The 12,424-nt window shown below is 39.1% G+C and overlaps 1 protein-coding gene across 1 annotated transcript in view; it reads left to right on the forward strand.

Annotated features, from left to right (window-relative positions):
* LOC135225717 (ubiquitin-conjugating enzyme E2 A) overlaps positions 1–9,548 on the forward strand; it is a 28,847-nt gene extending 19,299 nt beyond the window's left edge. Inside the window, exon 5 of the mRNA XM_064265085.1 lies at positions 5,367–9,548. Coding sequence (XP_064121155.1) covers positions 5,367–5,405 — 39 coding nt within the window. The 3' untranslated portion in view covers positions 5,406–9,548. The remainder of the gene's footprint in view (positions 1–5,366) is intronic.
* The last annotated feature ends 2,876 nt before the right edge of the window (positions 9,549–12,424 follow it).

A 12,424-nucleotide genomic window follows, 5' to 3' on the forward strand; every position in this document is an offset into this window, starting at 1 on the left:
CTTTGGTATATAGGAGTTACTGTAACTGTTAAAATGTTGACTATGTCAGTTTGCTGTACCCAGCAATGCTCCAGTATTCATTGCAGAGAAGTCATAAGTTACTAATATTAAAAGCATGCAACTTTGTTCAAGTAAGCTGTCTTCATGCACACTATGTGAAGCTGGTATAAATAATGAAGTATGTTTTATATATGTATATTTAGCCATCAAAGAAAATCTGTGTTGGTAAAGTAGCCAAAGCTGTCTTTAATATGACCAGATCAACAATTATCCAGTCTGTCTTGATTTTTTTTGCTATCTCTGAAACATATCTTAAGAGATTTTATTGAATGATGAATTTGTTAACATTAGAAATGATCAAATAGACCATTGGATTTTTGTTGTTCATTCTAAAAAAGATAAAAATTTATTGTTCTTATTTAAATAATACACTTGACCCAGTCCCAGAACATATTGACCGGAGGACAACTCTAAAATACACGTTTTATAAAATTCTGTTTTCACCCAACTGATCATCCAGTTTTGGAAACAAATCCTCAAAAGAAATTTTCTTAAAATCAGCATATTGCAATACACCCCCTGAACACCTGAACTAGCCCTGGTCACTTACCAGCCCGAACCATCATTTATTAAAAATTTACCAAATCTTTGGTTAAAATAAACGATCAGTCTTGCCAATCTCCTGGCAAACACCCTCGTTACCTAGTTACCAGCCCACCGCTAGTAGCCCTGCCTCACGGGCCGTCACACCTGCCCTCTCACGTCATCACTTATCGTTCGGCGGTGGAGTACAGATGTATCCACAGCGAACTCCTTTTTGGTCTTGCCCGGCCTTCATTTGCACCTTTGATTTGATTGATTTTGGTGACGAATTACGCATCCCTTTGGATTACGGTTGGATTGCTCTTAATACCTTGTCATTAGACATTGATTCTGCAAAGGAAGAAACAACACAGGCTACGACAACGACTACTGCATCCTCCGCCCCCGAAATCCAGAAAACGACAGAGCGGAAGTTCAACAACGTATCGTCTTTGCCAACAATGCAAGAAAAAGGATGAGTACCCTATGACACGATAGTCATTCCTTATGCGTAAATTGTAGGCCTGGTTCAATAATTAAATGTAAAGAACCAGATGTTTGGAATGTCAGGAGTGGTCTTTGGACCAGATGTTAGGGTATCTCAAACATAGGAAAGGTCTCGTATTAAGAAGTAACTGTAGGCAGGAAGAGACTAACGTAGATCAAGATAAAGACTTAGAGACAGTGTTCTTTAAGAGACTTGAGAGTACGCTGACATCGAGTATGACATCTCTGTTACCGATTTTATGTCAAGATTATGTGAGGATAGATCGAGCAATAGGGATACTGAAATTACTAATCGTTCTTGTCCAGCTCCACTGCCTGTTCCAGAATCAGCCCTAACCGGTGCTGGGGGTTATGGGGATCCGCAAGCCCACATGCAGGATCCGCCGTCCCCCCTGGCGCGGAGCAGGCAGTGTTGGCAGCAGATTCCCCTTCCCTCGATGACATCTCTGTACCGATTTTATGTCAAGATTATGTGAGGATAGATCGAGCAATAGGGATACTGAAATTACTAATCGTTCTTTTCCAGCTCCCCTGCCTGTTCCAGAATCAGCCTAACCGGTGCTGGGGTTATGGGGATCCGCAAGCCCAGAGGGCAGGATCCGCCGTCCCCCCTGGCGCGGAGCAGGCAGTGTTGGCAGCAGATTCCCCTTCCCTCGATGTGTAAGTTCTCAGGATGATAAAAACTTAGGTCAGATATAGACGAGTAGGGATAATAGGCTACATAGTGTTTAGTTTAGGAAGAGAAGTGCAGGCTTCTTCGGGTCGGTTTTCTATTAAAAGTAGTAGTTTTTAGAGGCACAGTGTCCTTAGAGCATCTTTGAGGCTTTTTTCCTGCTTCGAGTTCCTTGCATCAGAAGCTTTTAGGTCAGGGTTGGTCTTTCAGATATGCTCCTTCGTCTTTAAGGTTACTTTCCTCTACGTATACGATACGATAATTGTTAATATCAACTAATTCTCCGTTCAATGCATATTGACTTACGATATTCAGTATGAAGAGAAATCGAATAAAATTAACTACGGTTAGCCTAGTGTTCACGATGATATATTCGTATGCATATTCAGTAGCCTAGCCTAACCTAAAGTATTTGCTGTACAACATATCGGTAGCTATTTTTTATATTGGCTAACGCTGTAGGCTTAAGGCATTCTTGACTTCGGATAATTCAATACAGGTGTAATTGAAAACGAACGAGAATCCGATCTGAGGATAATTAATATGAATGTAATCGAACAGAATGAAGATCGGATTCTGTCCGACTAAAGCAGTCATTCACGCTGGAATCAGCGGATGACGAATACGGGTTTGCGTCGCCGTATCCATCTCATTCTCTCCTGATTGACTAAAATGACTACGTAACAACACTCTCACTTATGCCAAGTTTGTACAAACGTCTTAAAGGAGACGTGTCTTCAACTATGTTGACATTTAATATAGTCAATGAGGTATCTATCTTGGGGCATATAATCAGAGGTCAGATATAAGGAATTTGTATGTATGACGTCTTCATACGTTTAACAGACTATTGCCGGTCAGTTATTTACATTGAGCTTATGTCAATTACCAGTTACAAATTATTACCAGTCGTATTATCAAATTACAATGACAACTGAAAATAATATTAGGCCTAATAAAGTTAATTTAATTACCTTTAAATATTATTTTATTACTTTTCAATTAAATTACAATTACACTAGCTTGTCGTCAAACAGCACTATAGTAAGGAGGTGTGGTTTAGACAGACAACGATGCCGGCTAGTCTATTTTTTTTTCTTTCCTTGGCTTCAGATTTCAACCATATCACTTGGTCTCGGCTAATGTTTTTGTCCTTAGTTAGCATATTAATGAATATCTGGATACTTAACTTATGTAACGAAGTCATACTGTTCGTCTTACGATGTAATTTAAGACCAAAATTTGACTGATACGTCTCATTGGAAGCTAGTTTTTCCCTCGGGTTAGATGGCGTTAAATTTAGGATTCCGTTCGTTTTCACTCGTTTTCATAGGTATTACGAACCTTACACTTTATATACGTTATTAATCCTTTGTCTGTGTGAAAACAACAGTAATGAGCTCTTTCATGCTATTAGTTTCTTTTACCACGGCTGCGTTGGAATTCATACAAAAGCTCGGGACTTCTGTCCAGGTTGCTGATGAACGTAATTTTGCCTTATTAGCTTCAGCTGCATTTATAACATGAATACAGTAATTACCGTCCCACGCGGATGAATACAATAAACGGATGTTGCTATCGGATTCGATTCTGTCACACGCTGATCAATACAATAAAGTGATGTTGTTATAGGAGTCGATCGCATTAGCAACAAGTTCTCGTTCGGTTGTTCATAGCTGTACGGAGTTATACGAGTATTATCGTTAAGATAATACCCTTTTAACTTGCTGCAATTTGCGGAGATGGAGATATTAGACGTCGTAATTTCTCTCTCTCTCTCCTATCTCTCTCTCTCTCTCTCTCTCGCTCTCTCTCTCTCTCTCTCTCTCTCTCTCTCTCTCTCTCTTTTCCCTGATTTTATATTCTCTCTTTATCCTAGACGATTGTGTTTCTCTCTCTCTCTCTCTTCTCTCTCTCTCTCTCTCTCTCTCATCTCTCTCTCTCTCTCTCACTTTTCTGATTTCATATTTCTCTCCATATTCTCTCATCCTATTTTCCACGCTCTCCTAACACTGGACTCATTGTGCAACAGAGGTTTTTCTTCCTTTCACACCTTTTCAAACTTTCTCAATTTCCCTTCAGCGCTGACTGACCTCATAGGTCCCAATACTCGGCCCCTTTGGCCTAAATTCTATTTTTAAACCCAACAATCTTGCTGTCTGAGTTAGTATTAGAGTAGGGAGCGACTATTAGGAATATGTATAAGGTATTCATGATATGATATATCACAAGAGGATTTTAAGTATTAGGACAGATAGGAAAGAACATGTCTAGGTCTATCTGAGGGTATTCTTTCAAGTGCCAACCAGGCAGAGTACAGACAGGCAGGTACAACACTACAAGAGGACATCACTACATCGACGACACCGTCGCAGACGCACCGATGGACATGGTTGTCTCCTCCGTACATGAGAGGCCTAAGGCCACATGGGAGGTCTTCAGTTAACCTCCATACATGAGAGGCCGAGAGCCACATGGGAGGTCTTCAGATTCCCTCCATACATGAGAGACCGAGAGTCACATGGGAGTCTTCAATTACCCTCCATACACGAGAGGCCGAGAGCCACATGGGAGGTCTTCAGTTTTTCCTCTACTCAGGTGAGGCACATAGCCAGCTGAGAGGAAACAGGTTTGTATCCCTTCCGCACTCAATGAGTTTTGACCTTAGAGTAGAGGTGCAGGGAGTTTTTCCCTTCACATATGGCAGGCCTAGAAGGCCACATGGGAGATTAGCTTGGACGAGTGACAAATGAACTTGAGACTGACTCGCGTACTCAATTATATTGACTGACAACTAGTACAGTGGAGGGCCGGGCAGATTTGATTCCCCACCTCAAATTAATGTTGTTAATCGGGCTAGTTCAGGTGTTCAGGGGGTGTATTGCAATATGAAGTTTTTATTGTAAAACTAATATTGTAATACCTACCTGAACACCTGAATGATTCCCACCCTCCTCCCCTCTCATACAGAGTTATTGAGTTATGATTGACGTGAGAGGGCAGGTGTGACCGCCCGTGAGGCAGGGCTACTAGCGGTGGGCTGGTAACTAGGTAACGAGGGTGTTTGCCAGGAGATTGGCAAGACTGATCGTTTATTTTAACCAAAGATTTGGTAAATTTTTAATAAATGATGGTTCGGGCTGGTAAGTGACCAGGGCTAGTTCAGGTGTTCAGGTAGGTATTACAATATTAGTTTTACAATAAAAACTTCATTTTGAGTTAATCCAATAATTAGATTTAAAGAGTTGTAATGTATTAAAGAATAACTAGAATATTAAACTGATATAGTAGTATCTGGTGTTACTGAAGGGTTGGTTTGGTTAGCAGTAACATCAATTGAATTGTAAGTAGTATGGTTAAAGTAGATCAAGGATGATGGATTACCTTCATGTCTTTATATGTAGTAGTGGTGTTGACACAGGAATTGGAATATAAATAAAGGTACAGGCTGGAACTTGTAATAGTGAATGATTATATTTTTGAGGTTTAATAATGTTTTTGTAGACAGAAATGAGTAAGTTTAATCAAAATTGCTATATTAACAACACATTTTTACTGGGTGCAAGACCTGTGAATATCTTGGATGGATCAATTTTTTTTGCAGGATGAAGATGAAGGCGAAGAAATGAAGAAAGATACGTAGGGGCTAACAACGACGATGTTGCCTAGAGGGCTGGTCCACTGGCTCCTGCTGCTGTTGTGCTGACGGCCGTTACTGTCTTCGCACACCTGCCACTCTCTACACTGCATCTGTCCTGAATGATCTTGCTTCCCTCTACTGATTCAAAAGCTCTGGTAGCTTCAACCATAACTACTAATTGTTGCACTAAAAGTCATTAGAAATATTACCAAGTAGAACACTAAAATATTATGATACTATGAATAACAATTTGTATGATCACCTGTTATGTCTGTCAAGTATGATGTAGATTCACTTTGCAAACCACAGTGTTTTTTTTTTTTATGTGGGTAGGTGTCTTTTGAAATAAGCTGACGCAACCTCAGTAAAAGCAAGAATTAGGTTCAGCCGTGGGTGGGGAGGGAGGGTTTTCGTGGGTGGGAAATGCAGGATGCCTCAGAGTTCCGAGTGGTAACCACCCTCTCTTTAGGGCTTGGATATTCATTGCGGCCACAAATAAGGAGTGCCACACTTATCTACCGCAGCCAAGGTCATTTCATCAATTTTGTTTCTGCAAGTTTCTGAGCCGTTCATCATCTTAAAGCTACATCGTGTTCATGACTTTTGGAAAAAGAATATAAAAGTGATAAATGTGTGTGTGTATACTTTTCTCACCTTTCTGAACAGTGCATGTGTGGAGAGGTTTCCGTGTGTGGAATTTCTAATGCTTTACTACTATAATTATGATTATTATTATTATTGTAGTAATTATTATTCCATAGCTTTTATCGCTTTTATGCAGACCATGGATGGCTACATACACGGATCAGTTTTTTTTGGGGGGGAGATGTCTTTTATTACTAGTCACTCATTTTCCACTGTATTATTTCTGGATTGCTAAGGAGGAATAGACTACAGATGATAGTGTCATTTTTTGTCTGTCATTGGTCGTCCTCAAGTTAAAAGGTAAACTGTCATTGGATCTTAGCCTCTGATGGTTATTGAAAAAGTTCCATTGTTTTGATTTCAGACATTTGTTAAGTAAGGATGGAGTTATTTTTTCTAATTGGAACATATTTAAAACCTGTTTATGTATCGTTGTTATGATCAAGGAGGTATTGCAAGTTCTTGGATTTTCAGTGTTATTAAATTGATTTGATTGTGTTTTCATTTATAGGAAAAGGAAACGGTTATGTTCAAAATCTTTTTTATTCTATCAAGATTAATGCATTCATTGTTGTTATTGGGTTTTCCATGTGATGGCTTTTCCATTCTTGAGGCATATTTGTTGTCATAACAAACATTTTTGATATTGAACTTCATCCACATATACAGCAATGTGAAACAGTTTGCTATCATCTCATTTTTGTCTGGGTTACGTCTGAAAATTGATCTTAAATTGGGAATGTTTTTTTTTTTTTAAGGATTATCAGATAACCAAGATTTTGGATTAAAAGTTTTGAAATGCTAAACAATATTGGAATAAGCAAAGGGAGACAGTTTGCTTTTTCAGAATTTGATGTATATGAATGAACTGTCAAGGATATGATCTCATCAAGAATTTTCCTTGCTGTTTCCCTTCATGTTACTGACTCAATAACAGACTGTTGGGCAAGTAACTGAGTGCTGGACAAATGTCAAAAAGTTTTGCAACCAATATTATAAGAATGATCTGTCTTTATTTTGTAAATGGTATTTGTCAGATGTTCAGATAGAAGTTTGAGTGTTTCCCAATTTTTCTTTTTCTTGAAATTTAGTGCGAGTTTGTGTGGATAAGAGGAGGTGGAGCTTGGATAGTTGGTGGCTGTGAATGATTGTTGTATTTATGCAGCATCACTGGTTTGTATCTGTTGAGTAGCCGTGGACAATCTCCTTGTAACATGTCTGTTATAGATTGCAAAGAAAAGTGAGAATGGCCATAGTGTCCCTTTCATTACAATTTCAACAGTCCATGCATTCAGATGTTGATGGAAAACTATTAGAAATGTTTTTTCTTTATATAACTGATACTCGAGAAAAACTTTTATTAGTGCACCTTCAGTTTACCAGTAAACCAGTTTATGAAGTGAATATTGTGAGATTGCTAGGGCAACTTCTGTGAACTCGTTTAACAGAAAGGATTTGTTTAAACATTTAAGAGAAACTGATTCACTTTGGCTGGTTCCCCTTGGTGAAAGGTGAGAAAAGCCAACATTCAGGATATTTTTTTTTCCTGCTCAGCTTAATAAAATGCAAACCAAAGTATGCTTTTCTTGTTTTCATTATTTTTTTTTTATGTTCTGATAAAGTTAATCAGAATTGATTAGTTTTTAGTAGGTATTTTTGATAACCAGATGTATTTGCTCTCATGAAGGATCCGTATGTTTTAAACAGATACCAGTAGTAAAAGCTATGCTTGCAGGTATTGTAATCTGTATAATTATAAATTCTGAGGAATAAGTGTTTGTATAGGTTTGTCCAAAGTCAGGCCAGTCAGTTTTTAGGGTTAGGAAATAGTCATGAAATCAGCATATTTATATGTAGGTTTTTTCCGCAACTGAATTGAAATAACTTGTAAATTACTTACATTTGTTAAGAGTAGTTAAACTTTCCTCAAGCCATTTATGAAAAATGCTTTTGAAAAGATTTATACTTTTATTTCTGCATCTGCCGTTTCTTACTTTGCCTGCATTCATTATGGAGTGTTGAAAAAAAAATTATTCCCTTAAAAACAATGATGATTGTGATTATTTGGTTTTGTTATGATTCTGCTGGTGCATACATACTATATGGTATCATTTGTTTAACATAACATTTTAATGGTTAGCAGTTAAATTTTGAATGATTTTCTCTTCTGCAGATTGAGTACTTATAAGTAAGGAGGTTAATAAAATACCAAATAGCTGGGGTTGGTTGTGTTAGCAGTATAAGATTAATTGCTGTTCTTTCTCCATAAAGTTGTATGTAAACTGAGCCTTAGTCATGTACTCAGCATCTGTCATTAATCATTTCAAAAGAGAATTTAATCATTGAAAAATTCATCCGACATTCTAAAGCTGGTAACCTTTCATTCTTCTTGGGTCCTGTCGTATGGCTGGGAGAGAATAAATTGTACTTGGTATTGCATGTTCCTCTTATTTATAGTACATATGAATGATCAATTAGTAAAAGCCACCTTTTTGCCAGAAGTTATTCTACCTTGCATCAGTAGTCCTAAAGCCGGTAGTTCTGGTGGACTTCTCAGTTGGGTATTCTAGATGATAGACGACAGTTTTCGAAGTTTTTTTAACACAAGGTAACAATTCTTATGACAGGTGTGATGCTATAAAACTAGATTCAAAGTTAGATCTGTTCTTTGCTTACATTTTCTTTTCAATTCTGTTCACTGTCATGAAGAACAGAGCAGTTAGTTTTAATGTTTTGAGAACTTTGTTAATGTTTAATGTAAGAGACCATTTTTTACATATTTAATTCTAAGGAATGTTGCAGGTGCATTTCATCATTGAGGAACTTCAGGTTTCCTTGAAATGTCACTAAACCATACTTAGCTGCAAAGCTGTTCTTAAGAGCCAGTCTAAATATTAAAGTCACCAAGTCCTTCAGTTCAGCATAAAGCACATCACACAAGTGTGTTTGTGTCAGTCAAGCTTAGCTTTGAGAACTGTAGAAAGGTGAATGAGAATCTTAATTTTACCACTTACTGGTTTGTAGGTTTAGGTTTGATAATGGTGGCATTCCTACACAAACATTTATTTGGTCAGAGTTCAGTAATGAAATTCATTGAACTGCAATGGTGTAAAAATGGCCTTTCTTAAATAATACTCCATTTAGGTAATTATATGTGATTGTTTGGAAATCATACTTTTTTAGGTATATGTTCTTTTCTTTCTTATTGGAATAAAGCAGAAGGTAATACTTTCGCCACTGAAATTCAATAACATGAAGTATTAAAGAAGTGTCGATTTATATTATTTCTTGTAATGTACTGTAAACTGGTGAATTTCAAGTGTTGAGACTTCTCATTTTTCTTGAAGAGTATTCAAAATACTGTACACATCCTATGTTTTGATATCTCCTTATACCTGTAGACGACATCATCTTTCAATTTTAATAGGACAGAAGGATTCCTATGTGAAGTACATTGTGCTTTGTGTATATAATGTTATCAATAAATTTCATCCATAATTACGAAGGTTATTTTTCTTTCCAAAATGTAAATTGGGAAGATGGTGTTTGGACCCTTTAGAAATTTTATCTTGATAAGTCTGTCTTGTGTGAGTTAAATTTTTCAAAGTTTTGTTTGTCATATGAGTTCAGAATTGCGACTAGTAAATATTTAGGACTTGGTCATTTGTCCATATAGCTGTGTCGTTTGTAGCTCAGAATTTTGCCAAACTGAGAATCTACAAACCAGTGAATTACTTATTTTGAATGGGTAAATTTGATAATACACCCTTGTAAATTAAAACCAAGCAATTGTATACTATGTACTAGAAAAGTTGCCAATTGTTCTAGTGTTACTCAAGTGTATAAAAATGGTGGGCAAAATAAATTGCACATGATTCCATCTTCATGCCAGGGCACTTATATGAACAGCATGGTTTTAGATTGTGGAATGTTATTGCCAATGTAGCTGTTGATTCAAGATTCTGAAGTAATGAATATTTGAAACTGGGGCTTAATCTTCAGCTTCAGGTGTTGAATATCTGCAATTTGTTGAATTGTTGGGAGGAAATGCTGTCTTGTTCAACACAGTTTACAGAGTTGTTTTACTTAGTAAAAGACCTAAATCAATATCCTGCTAAACATGACCCATTCAGAGTTGTAAAAATGTATATTTTGTCTTGTATAGTTTGTATATATCACTGAGCAGTAATGGTGAACTACTAAATGATGATGATGAATGTGAACTAAATGTAACTGTTGCCAAGGTTCTTGAAGGATCTCAAGCAAAAGATGGCAGTGATAAAGGGATAGTTTGCACTGGTACAGTTTCCAAATTTTTAAGATGTTTGTTGCTAGGTTTTCCTAGGTACTGCTCATGTTAATAAATTTGTCTAAACAAATATTTAAGTATTACCAACTAATCACGGACTGATGTTTAAAATTAGTTTGTTCCTACAGGAATACGAACCTACACTTTCATGGATGGCGAACTCGGTGCAAAGCACATTGCATATCTGCGCTGACTTGAATCATACGCCCAACGAGAAAACCTATAGTCACCTGTGACCTGAGCTGGGTTAGCTCACTCATTTTGTGCTCGCTTGGGTCTCAGTGTGAGGTTGTCTGTTGACCTTCGTCTTGATTAGTCGAGATTTCTATGAGTGTCAAGTTTTTGCGCCCTCTTATGTTACACCATTGTTGCCCTCTTAGCACTGTTTCCTCCTCCAGTAGCCCGTTGCTGTAGTGTTGTGCAGTCTATTTTGCTTATCTTTGCTTATCTGTGTGGAAGGGAAGCATATCTGTGCTCTGCCTGACCTGGCCATGTTTGCGACTTCCATTGTGTGATACCACGTGCATGTCCATTGCTCCCTTTGGTGTGTAACTATGGCTCTGAAGGAGGATATGAAACATGAATTCCATTGTTGTGCAGGCAAAGGCAATCCCTGCAGTAAATTTATGTCCCAACTAGCAGCAGACCCCCACAGTATGCATTTCATGTTGGAGACAAGTGTATGAGAGAAACCACGCGAAGTGTGTTGGTTGGCCTTCCCCCCAGTAGTCTCCAAGAGAAGAGGCGTTGGAAGCAGGGTAGTTCGTCAATTAAACCCACTCGGCTGTGCTACTGCCTTTCACCTAGGTTAGCCCCAGCAACTACATCAGCCCCTCCTCCAGCTACGCCATCAGAGGAAGGCCCTAGGGTAGAGGATACCCTGAGGAAGTTGATGAATATCTGGGTCAAAGGTGGGGCTCCTTTTCAACACTTGGCAGGAGATCATCCGAAGGCGTCAATCATCTCTAAAACGAGGAGAGCAAACGAGACAAAGACCTTTCCCTAGTGTTGGGTCAACCAGCTTCTTCCAAGGCAGTCGAGGTTAAGAGCAGATTTCACAAGTATGTCTACCCCTCTCAAGAGTGGGCAAAATCCCAATTGCTGTCCGTCAGGAGGATCAGCCATCGTTCGCCTTCAGTCGCTTTGTTGTTGGCAATGTCAGCATCCTGTCTAACCTTATCGTTGCAGCATTGAGAAACAGTACCAGGCGTGTCTCATCCCATAGCAGCAGCAGAAAAATGAGACAAAGCAACTCCAGGAGGCAAAGCGGATTTCGAGCAAGCAGTGTTGTCTGGTTCCCCTCATAGGAGAGGGAACTCTGTTAGTTGTGCCAATAGGGGAGCTACCACATCCCAGTCTCAGACATATCAAGAAGGAGGCATAGTGGATCTGGCGAGGACTAGGTCTCCCTGCATTCCGGTCAACAGTTCTCCCATCACCATTCATCAGGACAGCAACAACAGGTGTGACTAGTCCACTCCACATGTCCTGCCAGAGTACACTCAGCAGGCACGACCAAGGACAGGGTACAACAGCGAAGGGTCCAGCAGCTTGGCAACACGACCCTCTTCATCCAGCAATTTGACAGGCTCCTTTGGAAGAGACATTAGAGCCGGGAGAGTGAGGGATGCCCACAAGGCAGGTACATATGAACCTGTTGGAGATGCAATCAGTTTGGCTGGTCTGTCCTCCAACACTAAGAGGAGAACCTTTTCCCTGGGCCTAACTGCCAGGTACATCCTGGGCAAGCCATTACCAATCAGCTAAGCAAAGCAGACCAGGTAGTAGGCAAAGAGTGGTCCTTATATTAAAGGGTGGCTGACTCCTTGTTGGAACTGACTGGGATTGAAGATTTCCTTCCCGAGGAAATCTCCATTCAAACCTCTCAAGAAAGCTACCAATGGGGATCTGACCTAGAAGACCATCTTCCTCCTCTCCCTCACGCTGGCTAAGAGTAGAACTGCATGCCATGTCATACATCATGCATGCAGTCGGTGGCCCTCCACTTCCTGGAATACGTCTTGGACTTCGTGGCCAAGACCCATAACCCCAGAATGCCAGAGCTGGT

This window comes from Macrobrachium nipponense, chromosome 13, assembly GCF_015104395.2.
Source record: "Macrobrachium nipponense isolate FS-2020 chromosome 13, ASM1510439v2, whole genome shotgun sequence".
In the NCBI taxonomy this organism is placed as follows: Eukaryota; Metazoa; Arthropoda; class Malacostraca; order Decapoda; family Palaemonidae; genus Macrobrachium; species Macrobrachium nipponense.